This window comes from Salmo trutta, unplaced genomic scaffold (genome assembly GCF_901001165.1).
Source record: "Salmo trutta unplaced genomic scaffold, fSalTru1.1, whole genome shotgun sequence".
NCBI lineage: Eukaryota > Metazoa > Chordata > Actinopteri > Salmoniformes > Salmonidae > Salmo > Salmo trutta.
This window is the reverse complement of record NW_021823241.1, coordinates 1-17,780: the sequence shown is the minus strand read 5'-3', so window position 1 is coordinate 17,780 and position 17,780 is coordinate 1. Positions and strand designations below refer to the sequence as shown.

The window sequence follows — 17,780 nt, the reverse complement described above, 5'->3', positions numbered from 1 at the left end:
TTTTAAAACATTTTTTTAGGCCTGTCCAGAACGTCGCTTTTTCGGCATGATCGGAGTCATCGTTTTTAGGGAGAAAATAGAAATCTGCAATTTTTTGTGAAAATGGTTTTAAATTATTTTTTTTTAGGCCTGTCCAGAATGTCGCTAGTTTGGCATGATCGGAGTCATCGATTTTGGTGACAAAATAGAAATCTGCAATTTTTTGTGAAAATGGTTTTAAATAAAAAAATGTAGGCCTGTCCAGAATGTCGCTAGTTCGGCATGATCGGAGTCACCGTTTTTGGTGACAAAAATGGAAATCTGCAATTTTTTGTGAAAATGGTTTAAAAATGTTTTTTTAGGCCTGTCCAGAATGTCGCTAGTTCGGCATGATCAGAGTAATCGTTTTTGGTGACAAAAATAGAAACCTGCAATTTTTTGTGAAAATGGTTTTAAAATTTTTTTTTAGGCCTGTCCAGAATGTCGCTAGTTCGGCATGTCCGGGGTCACTGTTTTTGTGTCACGAAAAAGAAAAAAAAATATCTGCAATTTTTTGTGAAAATGGTTTTAAAAATTTTTATTAGGCCTGTCCAGAACTTCGCTTTTTCGGCATGATCGGAGTCATCGTTTTTAGGGACAAAATAAAAATCTGCAATTTTTTGTGAAAATGGTTTTACATTTTTTTTTTAGGCCTGTCCATAATGTTGCTAGTTCGGCATGATCGGAGTCATCGATTTTGGTGACAAAATAGAAATCTGCAATTTTTTGTGAAAATGGTTTTAAATTATTTTTTTAGGCCAGTCCAGAATGTCTCTAGTTCGGCATGATCGGAGTCACCGTTTTTGGTGACAAAAATGGAAATCTGCAATATTTTTTGAAAATGGTTTAAAAATGTTTTTTTAGGCCTGTCCAGAATGTCGCTAGTTCGGCATGATCAGAGTAATCGTTTTTGGTGACAAAAATAGAAATCTGCAATTTTTTGTGAAAATGGTTTTAACATTTTTTTTTAGGCCTGTCCAGAATGTCGCTAGTTCGGCATGTCCGTGGTCACTGTTTTTTGTCACGAAAATGAAAAAAAAAAAATCTGCAATTTTTTGTGAAAATGGTTTTAAAACATTTTTTTAGGCCTGTCCAGAATGTCGCTTTTTCGGCATGATCGGAGTCATCGTTTTTGGTGACAAAAATAGAAATCTGCAATTTTGTGTGAAAATGGTTTTAAAATGTTTTTTTTAAGCCTGTCCAGAATGTCGCTAGTTCGGCATGACCGGGGTCACAGTTTTTGTGTCACGAAAATGAAAAAAACAATATCTGCAATTTTTTGTGAAAATGGTTTTAAAATGTTTTTATAGGCCTGTCCAGAATGTCGATAGTTTTTGTGTCAAAAAATGAAAAAAAAAATTCTGAGATTTTTTGTGAAAATGGTTTTAAAACATTTTTTTAGGCCTGTCCAGAACTTCGCTTTTTCGGCATGATCGGAGTCATCATTTTTAGGGACAAAATAGAAATCTGCAATTTTTTGTGAAAATGGTTTTAAAATTTTTTTTTTAGGCCTGTCCAGAATGTTGCTAGTTCGGCATGATCGGAGTCATCGATTTTGGTGACAAAATAGAAATCTGCAATTTTTTGTGAAAATGGTTTTACATTTTTTTTTTAGGCCTGTCCAGAATGTCGCTAGTTCGGCATGTCCGTGGTCACTGTTTTTTGTCACGAAAATGAAAAAAAAAAATCTGCAATTTTATGTGAAAATGGTTTTAAAATGTTTTTTTAGGCCTGTCCAGAATGTCGCTAGTTCGGCATGACCGGGGTCACAGTTTTTGTGTCACGAAAATGAAGAAAAAAAATATCTGCAATTTTTTGTGAAAATTGTTCTAAAATGTTTTTTTAGACCTGTCCAGAATGTCGCTTTTTCGGCATGATCGGAGTCATCATTTTTAGTGACAAAAATAGAAATCTGCAATTTTTTGTGAAAATGGTTTAAAAATGTTTTTTTTAGGCCTGTCCAGAATGTTGCTAGTTCGGCATGTCCGGGGTCACTGTTTTTGTGTCACGAAAAAGAAAAAAAATATCAGCAATTTTTTGTGAAAATGGTTTTAAAATTTTTTTTTAGGCCTGTCCAGAATGTTGCTAGTTCGGCATGATCGGAGTCATCGATTTTGGTGACAAAATAGAAATCTGCAATTTTTTGTGAAAATGGTTTAAAAATGTTTTTTTAGGCCTGTCCAGAATGTCGCTAGTTCGGCATGATCGGAGTCATCGTTTTTAGGGACAAAATAGAAATCTTCAATTTTTTGTGAAAATGGTTTAAAAATGTTTTTTTAGGCCTGTCCAGAATGTCGCTAGTTCGGCATGATCGGAGTCATCGTTTTTAGGGACAAAATAGAAATCTTCAATTTTTTGTGAAAATGGTTTAAAAAAATTTTTTTTAGGCCTGTCCATAATGTTGCTAGTTCGGCATGATCGGAGTCATCGATTTTGGTGACTAAATAGAAATGTGCAATTTTTTGTGAAAATGGTTTTACTTTTTTTTTTAGGCCTGTCCAGAATGTCGCTAGTTCGGCATGTCCGTGGTCACTGTTTTTTGTCACGAAAATGAAAAAAAAAATCTGCAATTTTTTGTCAAAATGGTTTTAAAACATTTTTTTAGGCCTTTCCAGAATGTCGCTTTTTCGGCATGATCGGATTCATCGTTTTTAGGGACAAAATAGAAATCTGCAATTTTTTGTGAAAATGGTTTTACATTTTTTTTTTTAGGCCTGTCCAGAATGTTGCTAGTTCGGCATGATCGGAGTCACCGTTTTTGGTGACAAAAATAGAAATCTGCAATTTTTTGTGAAAATGGTTTTAACATTTTTTTTTAGGCCTGTCCAGAATGTCGCTAGTTCGGCATGTCCGTGGTCACTGTTTTTTGTCACGAAAATGAAAAAAAAAAAATCTGCAATTTTTTGTGAAAATGGTTTTAAAACATTTTTTTAGGCCTGTCCAGAACATCGCTTTTTCGGCATGATCGGAGTCATCGTTTTTAGGGACAAAATAAAAATCTGCAATTTTTTGTGAAAATGGTTTTACATTTTTTTTTTTAGGCCTGTCCATAATGTTGCTAGTTCGGCATGATCGGAGTCATCGATTTTGGTGACAAAATAGAAATCTGCAATTTTTTGTGAAAATGGTTTTAAATTATTTTTTTTAGGCCAGTCCAGAATGTCTCTAGTTCAGCATGATCGGAGTCACCGTTTTTGGTGACAAAAATGGAAATCTGCAATATTTTTTGAAAATGGTTTAAAAATGTTTTTTTAGGCCTGTCCAGAATGTCGCTAGTTCGGCATGATCAGAGTAATCGTTTTTGGTGACAAAAATAGAAATCTGCAATTTTTTGTGAAAATGGTTTTAACATTTTTTTTTAGGCCTGTCCAGAATGTCGCTAGTTCGGCATGTCCGTGGTCACTGTTTTTTGTCACGAAAATGAAAAAAAAAAAATCTGCAATTTTTTGTGAAAATGGTTTTAAAACATTTTTTTAGGCCTGTCCAGAATGTCGCTTTTTCGGCATGATCGGAGTCATCGTTTTTAGGGACAAAATAGAAATCTGCAATTTTTTGTGAAAATGGTTTTAAATTATTTTTTTTAGGCCTGTCCAGAACTTCGCTTTTTCGGCATGATCGGAGTCATCGTTTTTGGTGACAAAAATAGAAATCTGCAATTTTGTGTGAAAATGGTTTTAAAATGTTTTTTTTAAGCCTGTCCAGAATGTCGCTAGTTCGGCATGACCGGGGTCACAGTTTTTGTGTCACGAAAATGAAAAAACAATATCTGCAATTTTTTGTGAAAATGTTTTTAAAATGTTTTTATAGGCCTGTCCAGAATGTCGATAGTTTTTGTGTCAAAAAATGAAAAAAAGAATTCTGAGATTTTTTGTGAAAATGGTTTTAAAACATTTTTTTAGGCCTGTCCAGAACTTCGCTTTTTCGGCATGATCGGAGTCATCATTTTTAGGGACAAAATAGAAATCTGCAATTTTTTGTGAAAATGGTTTTAAAATTTTTTTTTTAGGCCTGTCCAGAATGTTGCTAGTTCGGCATGATCGGAGTCATCGATTTTGGTGACAAAATAGAAATCTGCAATTTTTTGTGAAAATGGTTTTACATTTTTTTTTTTAGGCCTGTCCAGAATGTCGCTAGTTCGGCATGTCCGTGGTCACTGTTTTTTGTCACGAAAATGAAAAAAAAAATCTGCAATTTTATGTGAAAATGGTTTTAAAATGTTTTTTTAGGCCTGTCCAGAATGTCGCTAGTTCGGCATGACCGGGGTCACAGTTTTTGTGTCACGAAAATGAAGAAAAAAAATATCTGCAATTTTTTGTGAAAATTGTTCTAAAATGTTTTTTAGACCTGTCCAGAATGTCGCTTTTTCGGCATGATCGGAGTCATCATTTTTAGTGACAAAAATAGAAATCTGCAATTTTTTGTGAAAATGGTTTAAAAATGTTTTTTTTAGGCCTGTCCAGAATGTTGCTAGTTCGGCATGTCCGGGGTCACTGTTTTTGTGTCACGAAAAAGAAAAAAAATATCAGCAATTTTTTGTGAAAATGGTTTTAAAATTTTTTTTTTAGGCCTGTCCAGAATGTTGCTAGTTCGGCATGATCGGAGTCATCGATTTTGGTGACAAAATAGAAATCTGCAATTTTTTGTGAAAATGGTTTAAAAATGTTTTTTTAGGCCTGTCCAGAATGTCGCTAGGTCGGCATGATCGGAGTCATCGTTTTTAGGGACAAAATAGAAATCTTCAATTTTTTGTGAAAATGGTTTAAAAATGTTTTTTTAGGCCTGTCCAGAATGTCGCTAGTTCGGCATGATCGGAGTCATCGTTTTTAGGGACAAAATAGAAATCTTCAATTTTTTGTGAAAATGGTTTAAAAAAATTTTTTTTAGGCCTGTCCATAATGTTGCTAGTTCGGCATGATCGGAGTAATCGATTTTGGTGACTAAATAGAAATGTGCAATTTTTTGTGAAAATGGTTTTACTTTTTTTTTTAGGCCTGTCCAGAATGTCGCTAGTTCGGCATGTCCGTGGTCACTGTTTTTTGTCACGAAAATGAAAAAAAAATCTGCAATTTTTTGTGAAAATGGTTTTAAATTTTTTTTTAGGCTTGTCCAGAACGTCGCTTTTTCGGCATGATTGGAGTCATCGTTTTTAGGGACAAAATAGAAATCTGCAATTTTTTGTGAAAATGGTTTTACATTTTTTTTTTTAGGCCTGTCCAGAATGTCGCTAGTTCGGCATGATCGGAGTCATCGTTTTTGGTGACAAAAATAGAAATCTGCAATTTTTTGTGAAAATGGTTTAAAAATGTTTTTTTTAGGCCTGTCCAGAATGTCGCTAGTTCGGCATGTCCGGGGTCACTGTTTTTGTGTCACGAAAAAGAAAAAAAAAATATCAGCAATTTTTTGTGAAAATGGTTTTAAAACATTTTTTTAGGCCTGTCCAGAACTTCACTTTTTCGGCATGATCGGAGTCATCATTTTTAGGGACAAAATAGAAATCTGCAATTTTTTGTGAAAATGGTTTTAAATTTTTTTTTTTAGGCCTGTCCAGAATGTCGCTAGTTCGGCATGATCGGAGTCACCGTTTTTGGTGACAAAAATAGAAATCTGCAATTTTTTGTGAAAATGGTTTTAAAAATGTTTTTTTAGGCCTGTCCAGAATGTCGCTAGGTCGGCATGTCCGTGGTCACTGTTTTTTGTCACGAAAATGAAAAAAAAAATCTGCATTTTTTTGTGAAAATGGTTTTAAAACATTTTTTTAGGCCTGTCCAGAACGTCGCTTTTTCGGCATGATCGGAGTCATCGTTTTTAGGGAGAAAATAGAAATCTGCAATTTTTTGTGAAAATGGTTTTAAATTATTTTTTTTTAGGCCTGTCCAGAATGTCGCTAGTTTGGCATGATCGGAGTCATCGATTTTGGTGACAAAATAGAAATCTGCAATTTTTTGTGAAAATGGTTATAACCCTCCCGTTGTCCCGGCCGGGTCGGAGCGACCCGCCGGCTCGGCCACGCGTTAGGAGCCGTTCCCCCGCGTCCGGGCCGGGTCAGAGAGACCCCCCCCCCTCCCCCTGGCTGGGCCACGCGTCAGCCCTCCCGTTGTCCAGGCCGGGGTCAGAGAGACCCCGGGGGAAGCGTCAGCAACGCGTATGTTATATCCCCCCCCCCCCCCCCCCCCTCTGCAGTTGTCAGGGCCGGGTCAGAGAGACCCCCGGGCCGGGCGCGCGTCAGCAACGCGTCGGCCACGGGTTAGGAGCCGTTCCACCCCGAGTCCAGGCCGGGTCAGAGAGACCCCGGGGGAAGCGTCAGCAACGCGTATGTCATATCCCCCCTCTGCAGTCGTCCAGGCCGGGTCAGAGAGACCCCCGGCTCGGCCACGCGTCGGCCCTCCCGTTGTCCAGGCCGGGTCAGAGAGACCCCTGGGGAAGCGTCAGCAACGCGTATGTCGTATCCCCCCTCTGCAGTTGTCCGGGCCGGGTCAGAGAGACCCCCCCGGCTCGGCGAAGCGTCAGCAACGCGTATGTCATATCCCCCCTCTGCAGTTGTCAGGGCCGGGTCAGAGCGACCCCCCGGCTCGGGCCGCGCGTCAGCAATGCGTATGTCGTATCCCCCTCTGCAGTTGTCAGGGCCGGGTCAGAGCGACCCCCCCGGCTCGGGCGCGCGTCAGCCTGCAGTCGGCCGGCCGTAGAGAGGCTACTAATATTGTCAGGAAGAAGAAGAAGAAGAAGAAGAAGAAGAAGAAGAAGAAGAAGAAGAAGAAGAAGAGGAAGAAGAAGAAAAAGAAAAAGAAGACGATGAGGACGATGGCGAGGAATACGACCCCGCCGAACGCGAGGCCGCAGCCGGCGCCTCGCCGCGGTCCCGATTTCAGCGCGGCTCAGGTCCTGGAACAGATAGCCTCCAGCGTCGACCGAGAAGACGAAGAAGACTTTTGCGATTCCGAAGAGGAGGACGTTTCGGAAGACGAAGACGGCGAGGAATACGACCCCGAACGTGACGCGGACGACTCGGCCTTGCGGTCGCGCTCTTCTTCTTCTTCTTCGGAGGAGGAGGAGGAGGAGGAGCGAGAGGGAGAGCGAGAGGGAGAGCGAGAGGGAGAGCGAGACACGGCCGCCGCCCGAGAGCGAGACAGAGAGCCAGAGCCAGAGGACCCGGCGGCGGCGGCGGCCGTCCGAGGCCGAAGGGAGACGTTGCTGTCAAAAAACGGCAAAATCAAATGGTCCTCCGCGGCCTATCGCGGCCCGGACCTGCCCCGCGCCGTCCGCCACCCCGGCCCCGCGGTGACGCCCGGCCCTACGGCCTACGCGGCGTCGCGCGCGCTCGACATCGAGTCCACCTTCCGGCTGTTTGTCACGCCGGCGATAGAAAGGATCGTCGTGGACATGACCAATCTGCAGGGGGTGAGAAAATACGGCGACGGCTGGCGACCCATGGACTCGGTCGACCTGCGCGCCTACCTAGGGCTGCTAATCCTAGCGGGCGTCTACAGGTCCCGGGGCGAGGCCGCGGCCAGCCTGTGGGACGCGGAGAGCGGCAGGACCGTGTTCCGAGCCACCATGCCGCTCAAGGTCTTTCACAAGTACTCGAGGCTGCTGCGATTCGACGACCGCCGGACGAGACCCGCGAGACTCGCCGCCGACAGACTGGCGGCCATAAGAGAGGTCTGGGACCTGTGGCAGGAGCGGCTGCCGGCCCTCTACAACCCGGGGTCCGACTTGACGGTGGACGAACAACTGGTCCCGTTCAGAGGTACCGCGCGCGTGCGTGCGTGCGTGTGTGTGTGTGGGGGTGTGCGTCTGTGCGTATCTGCTGTGAGTATCTGTGCGTATCTGTACGTACGTGTCCTATAGAGAGGTAGCGTCGGCGTGTAACGTAAACGCCGCGCGCCCCCACCAATGATGAGCCAGCGGTAGTATAGAGGGGTAGCGGCATCAGGAGCAGTAGCGTCATCGGCAGCAGTAGCATCGGCAGCATCGGCAGTAGCATCGGCAGCAGCGGCAGCACGACGCTGCTAATCTCCTTCCTCTCGACCCGGGGTCTGACTTGACGGTGGACCAACAACTGGTCCCGTTCAGAGGTACCGTCTGTGTATCTGTGTATCTGTGTATCTGTGTATCTGTGTAGTATAGAGAGGTAGCGTCAGCGGCAGCATCGGCGGCGTGTAACGTAGACGCCGCTCGCCCCCCCAATGATGAGCCAGCGGTAGTATAGAGGGGTAGCGTCAGCGTCATCATCATCATCATCATCAGCAGCAGCATCAGCATCAGCAGTAGCATCAGCAGCATGACGCCGCTCGATGAGCCAGCGGTAGTATAGAGAGTTAGCGTCAGCATCGGTGCCGCCGCCGCCGCCGCTAATCTCCTTCCTCTCCCTCTCCCGAAAGGGCGCTGTCCTTTCCGACAGTACATCCCCAGCAAGCCGGCCAAATACGGCATCAAGTCGTGGGTGGCCTGCGACGCCAAGTCCAGCTACGCTTGGAAGATGCAAGTCTACACCGGTAAGGCGGCCGGCGGAGCCCCCGAGAAGAACCAGGGCGCCCGCGTCGTCCTCGATCTCACGCAGGGGCTGCCCGCTGGTCACAACGTCACCTGCGACAACTTCTTCACCTCCTACGAACTCGGCCAGCGGCTCCTCGAGAGGAACCTCACCGTGGTCGGCACGGTGCGAAAGAACAAGCCCGAGCTCCCTCCCGCGCTGCTCCAGTCAAAGGGCAGACAGGTCTCGTCCTCCATGTTCGCCTTCACGCCCACCGCCACTCTGGTGTCCTACCTGGCAAAGAGAAATAAGAACGTGCTGCTCCTGAGCACGCTGCACACGGAGGCCGACGTCAGCGATCGCCGCGACCGGAAGCCGGCCCTCATCCTAGACTACAACCGCAACAAGGGCGGCGTGGACAACCTAGACAAGGTGGTCGGCACCTACAGCTGCAGACGGATGACTGCCCGCTGGCCCCTGGTCATCTTCCACAACATCCTCGACGTGTCCTCCTACAACGCCTTTGTCATATGGCGAGAGATCAAGCCCGACTGGATGCCTCGGAAGCGGAACAAGAGGAGGGTGTTCCTGGAGCAGCTGGGAAAGGCGCTGGTCAAGCCCTTGATACAAAGAAGGCAGCGTCTCCCCCGCACCGAAGCCGCGTCCGCGCTCGTCAAAGTCCTGCAGGGTGCCGACCGCGACGCCGCTCCTCCGCCGGCCCGGGAGCGCGCCGCCGGCCCGGACGCCGCCGCCCCGCTAGTGGCCAGCAAGAGGAAGAGGTGTCAGCTCTGCCCGCCCAAGAAGGACGCCAAGACACACACGGCGTGCTGCAGGTGTAAGAAATACATCTGCAAAGGCTGTTCGCACGCCTACTGTCACACTTGTGCCCTCTGGGCCTTTAGCCGAGACGGGACAGGGTGACCCGCCCGGGGACACGGGGAGTAGGCAGAATGGGAGGACAACGGGAGGGTTAAAAATGTTTTTTTAGGCCTGTCCAGAATGTCGCTAGTTCGGCATGATCAGGAGTCATCGTTTTTGGTGACAAAAATAGAAATCTGCAATTTTTTGTGAAAATGGTTTTAAAAATGTTTTTTTAGGCCTGTCCAGATTGTCGCTAGTTCGGCATGACCGGGGTCACTGTTTTTGTGTTCCGAAAATGAAAAAAAAAATCTGCAATATTTTGTGAAAATGGTTATAAAAAAATTTTTTTAGGCCTGTCCAAAATGTCCCTAGTTCGGCATGATCGGATTCATCGTTTTTGGTGACAAAAATAGAAATCTGCAATTTTTTGTGAAAATGGTTTAAAAATGTTTTTTTAGGCCTGTCCAGAATGTCGCTAGTTCGGCATGACCGCGGTCACTGTTTTTGTGTCAAAAAATGAAAAAAAAAATCTGAGTTTTTTTTGTGAAAATGGTTCTAAAATGTTTTTTTAGGCCTGTCCAGAATGTCGCTTTTTCGGCATGATCGGAGTCATCGTTTTTATGGACAAAATAGAAATCTGCAATTTTTTGTGAAAATGGTTTTACATTTTTTTTTTTAGGGCTGTCCAGAATGTCGCTAGTTCGGCATGTCCGGGGTCACTGTTTTTGTGTTCCGAAAATGAAAAAAAAAAATCTGCAATATTTTGTGAAAATGGTTATAAAATGTTTTTTTTAGGCCTGTCCAAAATGTCGCTAGTTCGGCATGATCGGGGTCATCGTTTTTGGTGACAAAAATAGAAATCTGCAATTTTTTGTGAAAATGGTTTTAAAATGTTTTTTTTTAGGCCTGTCCAGAATGTCGATAGTTCGGCATGATCGGGGTCAATGTTTGTAGGGACAAAATAGAAATCTGCAATTTTTTGTGAAAATGGTTTTTATTTTTTTTTTTATAGGCCTGTCCAGAATGTCGCTAGGTCGGCATGTCAGGGGTCACTGCTTTTGTGTCACAAAAATGAAAAGAAAATATCTGCAATTTTGTGTGAAAATGGTTTTAAAATGTTTTTTTAGGCCTGTCCAGAATGTCGCTAGTTCGGCATGTCCGTGGTCACTGTTTTTTGTCACGAAAATGAAAAAAAAAATCTGCAATTTTTTGTGAAAATGGTTTTAAAACATTTTATTAGGCCTGTCCAGAACTTCGCTTTTTCGGTATGATCGGAGTCATCGTTTTTAGGGACAAAATAAAAATCTGCAATTTTTTGTGAAAATGGTTTTAAATTTTTTTTTTTAGGCCTGTCCAGAATGTCGCTAGTTCGGCATGATCAGAGTCATCGTTTTTGGTGACAAAAATAGAAATCTGCAATTTTTTGTGAAAATGGTTTAAAAATGTTTTTTTTAGGCCTGTCCAGATTGTCGCTAGTTTGGCATGACCGGGGTAACTGTTTTTGTGTTCCGAAAATGAAAAAAAAAATCTGCAATATTTTGTGAAAATGGTTATAAAATGTTTTTTTTTAGGCCTGTCCAAAATGTCACTAGTTCGGCATGATCGGATTCATCGTTTTTGGTGACAAAAATAGAAATCTGCAATTTTTTGTGAAAATGGTTTAAAAATGTTTTTTTAGGCCTGTCCAGAATGTCGCTAGTTCGGCATGACCGCGGTCACTGTTTTTGTGTCAAAAAATGAAAAAAAAAATCTGAGTTTTTTTTGTGAAAATGGTTATAAAATGTTTTTTTAGGCCTGTCCAGAATGTCGCTTTTTCGGCATGATCGGAGTCATCGTTTTTATGGACAAAAGAGAAATCTGCAATTTTTTGTGAAAATGGTTTTAAATAAAAAAAATTCAGGGCTGTCCAGAATGTCGCTAGTTCGGCATGTCCGGGGTCACTGTTTTTGTGTCACAAAAATGAAAAAAAAATATCTGCAATTTTTTGTGAAAATGGTTTTAAAATGTTTTTTTTAGGCCTGTCCAAAATGTCGCTAGTTCGGTATGATCGGAGTCATCGTTTTTGGTAACAAAAATAGAAATCTGCAATTTTTTGTGAAAATCGTTTAAAAATGTTTTTTAGGCCTGTCCAGAACGTCGCTTTTTCGGCATGATCGGAGTCATCGTTTTTAGGGACAAAATAGAAATCTGCAATTTTTTGTGAAAATGGTTTTACATTTTTTTTTTTTGGCCTGTCAAGAATGTCGCTAGTTCGGCATGATCGGAGTCACCGTTTTTGGTGACAAAAATGGAAATCTGCAATTTTTTGTGAAAATGGTTTAAAAATGTTTTTTTTTAGGCCTGTCCAGAATGTCGCTAGTTCGGCATGATCAGAGTAATCGTTTTTGGTGACAAAAATAGAAATCTGCAATCTTTTGTGAAAATGGTTTTACTTTTTTTTTTTTAGGCCTGTCCAGAATGTTGCTAGTTCGGCATGATCGGAGTCATCGATTTTGGTGACAAATAGAAATCTGCAATTTTTTGTGAAAATGGTTTTACTTTTTTTTTTTTAGGCCTGTCCAGAATGTCGCTAGTTCGGCATGTCCGTGGTCACTGTTTTTTGTCACGAAAATGAAAAAAAAAAATCTGCATTTTTTTGTGAAAATGGTTTTAAAACATTTTTTTAGGCCTGTCCAGAACGTCGCTTTTTCGGCATGATCGGAGTCATCGTTTTTAGGGAGAAAAAAGAAATCTGCAATTTTTTGTGAAAATGGTTTTAAATTATTTTTTTTAGGCCTGTCCAGAATGTCGCTAGTTCGGCATGATCGGAGTCATCGATTTTGGTGACAAAATAGAAATCTGCTATTTTTTGTGAAAATGATTTTAAATAAAAAAAATTAGGCCTGTCCAGAATGTCGCTAGTTCGGCATTATCGGAGTCACCGTTTTTGGTGACAAAAATGGAAATCTGCAATTTTTTGTGAAAATGGTTTAAAAATGTTTTTTTAGGCCTGTCCAGCATGTCGCTAGTTCGGCATGAACAGAGTAATCGTTTTTGGTGACAAAAATAGAAATCTGCAATTTTTTGTGAAAATGGTTTTAACATTTTTTTTTAGGCCTATCCAGAATGTCGCTAGTTCGGCATGTCCGGGGTCACTGTTTTTGTGTCACGAAAAAGAAAAAAAAATATCTGCATTTTTTTGTGAAAATGGTTTTAAAACATTTTATTAGGCCTGTCCAGAACTTCGCTTTTTCGGCATGATCGGAGTCATCGTTTTTAGGGACAAAATAGAAATCTTCAATTTTTTGTGAAAATGGTTTAAAAAATTTTTTAGGCCTGTCCATAATGTTGCTAGTTCGGCATGATCGGAGTCATCGATTTTGGTGACAAAATAGAAATCTGCAATTTTTTGTGAAAAAGGTTTTAAATTTTTTTTTTAGGCCTGTCCAGAATGTCGCTAGGTCGGCATGTCCGTGGTCACTGTTTTTTGTCACGAAAATGAAAAAAAAAAAATCTGCATTTTTCTGTGAAAATGGATTTAAAACATTTTTTTAGGCCTGTCCAGAACGTCGCTTTTTCGGCATGATCGGAGTCATCGTTTTTAGGGACAAAATAGAAATCTGCAATTTTTTGTGAAAATGGTTTTAAATAAAACATTTTAGGCCTGTCCAGAATGTCGCTAGTTCGGCATGATCGGAGTCACCGTTTTTGGTGACAAAAATGGAAATCTGCAATTTTTTGTGAAAATGGTTTTAAAAATGTTTTTTTTAGGCCTGTCCAGAATGTCGCTAGTTCGGCATGATCGGAGTCATCGATTTTGGTGACAAAATAGAAATCTGCAATTTTTTGTGAAAATGGTTTTAAAATTATTTTTTTTAGGCCTGTCCAGAATGTCGCTAGTTCGGCATGATCGGAGTCATCGATTTTGGTGACAAAATAGAAATCTGCAATTTTTTGTGAAAATGGTTTTAAATATTTTTTTTTAGGCCTGTCCAGAATGTCGCTAGTTCGGCATGATCGGAGTCACCGTTTTTGGTGACAAAAATGGAAATCTGCAATTTTTTGTGAAAATGGTTTTAAAAATGTTTTTTTAGGCCTGTCCAGAATGTCGCTAGTTCGGCATGATCAGAGTAATCGTTTTTGGTGACAAAAATAGAAATCTGCAATTTTTTGTGAAAATGGTTTTAACATTTTTTTTAAGCCTGACCAGAATGTCGATAGTTCGGCATTTCCGGGGTCACTGTTTTTGTGTCACGAAAAAGAAAAAAAAATATCTGCAATTTTTTGTGAAAATGGTTTTAAAACATTTTATTAGGCCTGTCCAGAACTTCGCTTTTTTGGCATGATCGGAGTCATCGTTTTTAGGGACAAAATAGAAATCTTTAATTTTTTGTGAACATGGTTTAAAAAAAAATTTTTTAGGCGTGTCCATAATGTTGCTAGTTCGGCATGATCGAAGTCATCGATTTTGGTGACAAAATAGAAATCTGCAATTTTTTGTGAAAATGGTTTTACATTTTTTTTTTAGGCCTGTCCAGAATGTCGCTAGTTCTGCATGTCCGTGGTCACTGTTTTTGTCACGAAAATGAAAAAAAAAACATCTGAAATTTTTTGTGAAAATGGTTTTAAAACATTTTTTTAGGCCTGTCCAGAACGTCGCTTTTTCGGCATGATCAGAGTCATCGTTTTTAGGGACAAAATAGAAATCTGCAATCTTTTGTGAAAATGGTTTTACATTTTTTTTTTTTAGGCCTGTCCAGAATGTCGCTAGTTCGGCATGATCGGAGTCATCGATTTTGGTGACAAAATAGAAATCTGCTATTTTTTGTGAAAATGATTTTAAATAAAAAAAATTAGGCCTGTCCAGAATGTCGCTAGTTCGGCATTATCGGAGTCACCGTTTTTGGTGACAAAAATGGAAATCTGCAATTTTTTGTGAAAATGGTTTAAAAATGTTTTTTTAGGCCTGTCCAGCATGTCGCTAGTTCGGCATGATCAGAGTAATCGTTTTTGGTGACAAAAATAGAAATCTGCAATTTTTTGTGAAAATGGTTTTAACATTTTTTTTTAGGCCTGTCCAGAATGTCGCTAGTTCGGCATGTCCGGGGTCACTGTTTTTGTGTCACGAAAAAGAAAAAAAAATATCTGCATTTTTTTGTGAAAATGGTTTTAAAACATTTTATTAGGCCTGTCCAGAACTTCGCTTTTTCGGCATGATCGGAGTCATCGTTTTTAGGGACAAAATAGAAATCTTCAATTTTTTGTGAAAATGGTTTAAAAATTTTTTTTAGGCCTGTCCATAATGTTGCTAGTTCGGCATGATCGGAGTCATCGATTTTGGTGACAAAATAGAAATCTGCAATTTTTTGTGAAAATGGTTTTAAATTTTTTTTTTAGGCCTGTCCAGAATGTCGCTAGGTCGGCATGTCCGTGGTCACTGTTTTTTGTCACGAAAATGAAAAAAAAAAAATCTGCATTTTTCTGTGAAAATGGATTTAAAACATTTTTTTAGGCCTGTCCAGAACGTCGCTTTTTCGGCATGATCGGAGTCATCGTTTTTAGGGACAAAATAGAAATCTGCAATTTTTTGTGAAAATGGTTTTAAATTATTTTTTTTAGGCCTGTCCAGAATGTCGCTAGTTCGGCATGATCGGAGTCATCGATTTTGGTGACAAAATAGAAATCTGCAATTTTTTGTGAAAATGGTTTTAAATAAAACATTTTAGGCCTGTCCAGAATGTCGCTAGTTCGGCATTATCGGAGTCACCGTTTTTGGTGACAAAAATGGAAATCTGCAATTTTTTGTGAAAATGGTTTAAAAATGTTTTTTTAGGCCTGTCCAGCATGTCGCTAGTTCGGCATGATCAGAGTAATCGTTTTTGGTGACAAAAATAGAAATCTGCAATTTTTTGTGAAAATGGTTTTAACAATTTTTTTTAGGCCTGTCCAGAATGTCGCTAGTTCGGCATGTCCGGGGTCACTGTTTTTGTGTCACGAAAAAGAAAAAAAAATATCTGCATTTTTTTGTGAAAATGGTTTTAAAACATTTTATTAGGCCTGTCCAGAACTTCGCTTTTTCGGCATGATCGGAGTCATCGTTTTTAGGGACAAAATAGAAATCTTTAATTTTTTGTGAACATGGTTTAAAAATTTTTTTTTTAGGCCTGTCCATAATGTTGCTAGTTCGGCATGATCGAAGTCATCGATTTTGGTGACAAAATAGAAATCTGCATTTTTTTGTGAAAATGGTTTTACATTTTTTTTTTAGGCCTGTCCAGAATGTCGCTAGTTCTGCATGTCCGTGGTCACTGTTTTTGTCACGAAAATGAAAAAAAAAACATCTGCAATTTTTTGTGAAAATGGTTTTAAAACATTTTTTTAGGCCTGTCCAGAACGTCGCTTTTTCGGCATGATCAGAGTCATCGTTTTTAGGGACAAAATAGAAATCTGCAATCTTTTGTGAAAATGGTTTTACATTTTTTTTTTTTAGGCCTGTCCAGAATGTCGCTAGTTCGGCATGATCGGAGTCATCGATTTTGGTGACAAAATAGAAATCTGCAATTTTTTGTGAAAATGGTTTTAAATAATTTTTTTTAGGCCTGTCCAGAATGTCGCTAGTTCGGCATGATCGGAGTCACCGTTTTTGGTGACAAAAATGAAAATCTACAATTTTTTGTGAAAATGGTTTAAAAATGTTTTTTTTAGGCCTGTCCAGAATGTCGCTAGTTCGGCATGATCAGAGTAATCGTTTTTGATGACAAAAATAGAAATCTGCAATTTTTTGTGAAAATGGTTTTAAGATTTTTTTTTAGGCCTGTCCAGAATGTCGCTAGTTCGGCATTTCCGGGGTCACTGTTTGTGTGTCACGAAAAAAAAAAAAAAATATCTGCAATTTTTTGTGAAAATGGTTTTAAAACATTTTATTAGGCCTGTCCAGAACTTCGCTTTTTTGGCATGATCGGAGTCATCGTTTTTAGGGACAAAATAGAAATCTTACATTTTTTGTGAACATGGTTTAAAAATATTTTTTTTAGGCCTGTCCATAATGTTGCTAGTTCGGCATGATCGGAGTCATCGATTTTGGTGACAAAATAGAAATCTGCAATTTTTTGTGAAAATGGTTTTAACATTTTTTTTTTTAGGCCTGTCCAGAATGTCGCTAGTTCGGTCACTGTTTTTTGTCACGAAAATGAAAAAAAAAAATCTGCAATTTTATGTGAAAATGGTTTTAAAATGTTTTTTTAGGCCTGTCCAGAATGTCGCTAGTTCGGCATGTCCGGGGTCACTGTTTTTGTGTCACGAAAAAGAAAAAAAATATCAGCAATTTTTTGTGAAAATGGTTTTAAAATATTTTTTTAGGCCTGTCCAGAACTTCGCTTTTTCGGCATGATCGGAGTCATCATTTTTAGGGACAAAATAGAAATCTGCAATTTTTTGTGAAAATGGTTTTAAAACATTTTTTTTAGGCCTGTCCAGAACTTCGCTTTTTCGGCATGATCGGAGTCATCATTTTTAGGGACAAAAAAGAAATCTGCAATTTTTTGTGAAAATGGTTTTAAAAAATTTTTTTTAGGCCTGTCCAGAATGTTGCTAGTTCGGCATGATCGGAGTCATCGATTTTGGTGACAAAATAGAAATTTGCAATTTTTTGTGAAAATGGTTTTACATTTTTTTTTTTTAGGCCTGTCCAGAATGTCGCTAGTTCGGCATGTCCGTGGTCACTGTTTTTTGTCACGAAAATGAAAAAAAAAAATCTGCAATTTTATGTGAAAATGGTTTTAAAATGTTTTTTTAGGCCTGTCCAGAATGTCGCTAGTTCGGCATGACCGGGGTCACAGTTTTTGTGTCACGAAAATGAAAAAACAATATCTGCAATTTTTTGTGAAAATGGTTTTAAAATGTTTTTATAGGCCTGTCCAGAATGTCGATAGTTTTTGAGTCAAAAAATGAAAAAAAAAATTCTGAGATTTTTTGTGAAAATTGTTCTAAAATGTTTTTTTTAGGCCTGTCCAGAATGTCGCTTTTTCGGCATGATCGGAGTCATCATTTTTAGTGACAAAATAGAAATCTGCAATTTTTTGTGAAAATGGTTTAAAAATGTTTTTTTTAGGCCTGTCCAGAATGTCGCTAGTTCGGCATGTCCGGGGTCACTGTTTTTTGTGTCACGAAAAAGAAAAAAAATATCAGCAATTTTTTGTGAAAATGGTTTTAAAATATTTTTTTAGGCCTGTCCAGAACTTCGCTTTTTCGGCATGATCGGAGTCATCATTTTTAGGGACAAAATAGAAATCTGAAATTTTTTGTGAAAATGGTTTTAAAACATTTTTTTAGGCCTGTCCAGAACTTCGCTTTTTCGGCATGATCGGAGTCATCATTTTTAGGGAGAAAATAGAAATCTGCAATTTTTTGTGAAAATGGTTTTAAATTTTTTTTTTTAGGCCTGTCCAGAATG

General features: G+C 40.1%; 1 protein-coding gene across 1 annotated transcript; it reads left to right on the top strand.

Moving 5' to 3' along the window:
• The first annotated feature begins 6,816 nt into the window (after positions 1 to 6,816).
• Positions 6,817 to 9,507, top strand: LOC115189871 (piggyBac transposable element-derived protein 4-like). The gene is made up of 3 exons (XM_029748405.1): positions 6,817 to 7,006; positions 7,115 to 7,762; positions 8,397 to 9,507. The coding sequence occupies exons 1-3, from the start codon at positions 6,817 to 6,819 to the stop codon at positions 9,407 to 9,409; spliced, it is 1,851 nt and encodes a 616-aa protein (XP_029604265.1). The 3' UTR covers positions 9,410 to 9,507.
• Positions 9,508 to 17,780: the final 8,273 nt, after the last annotated feature.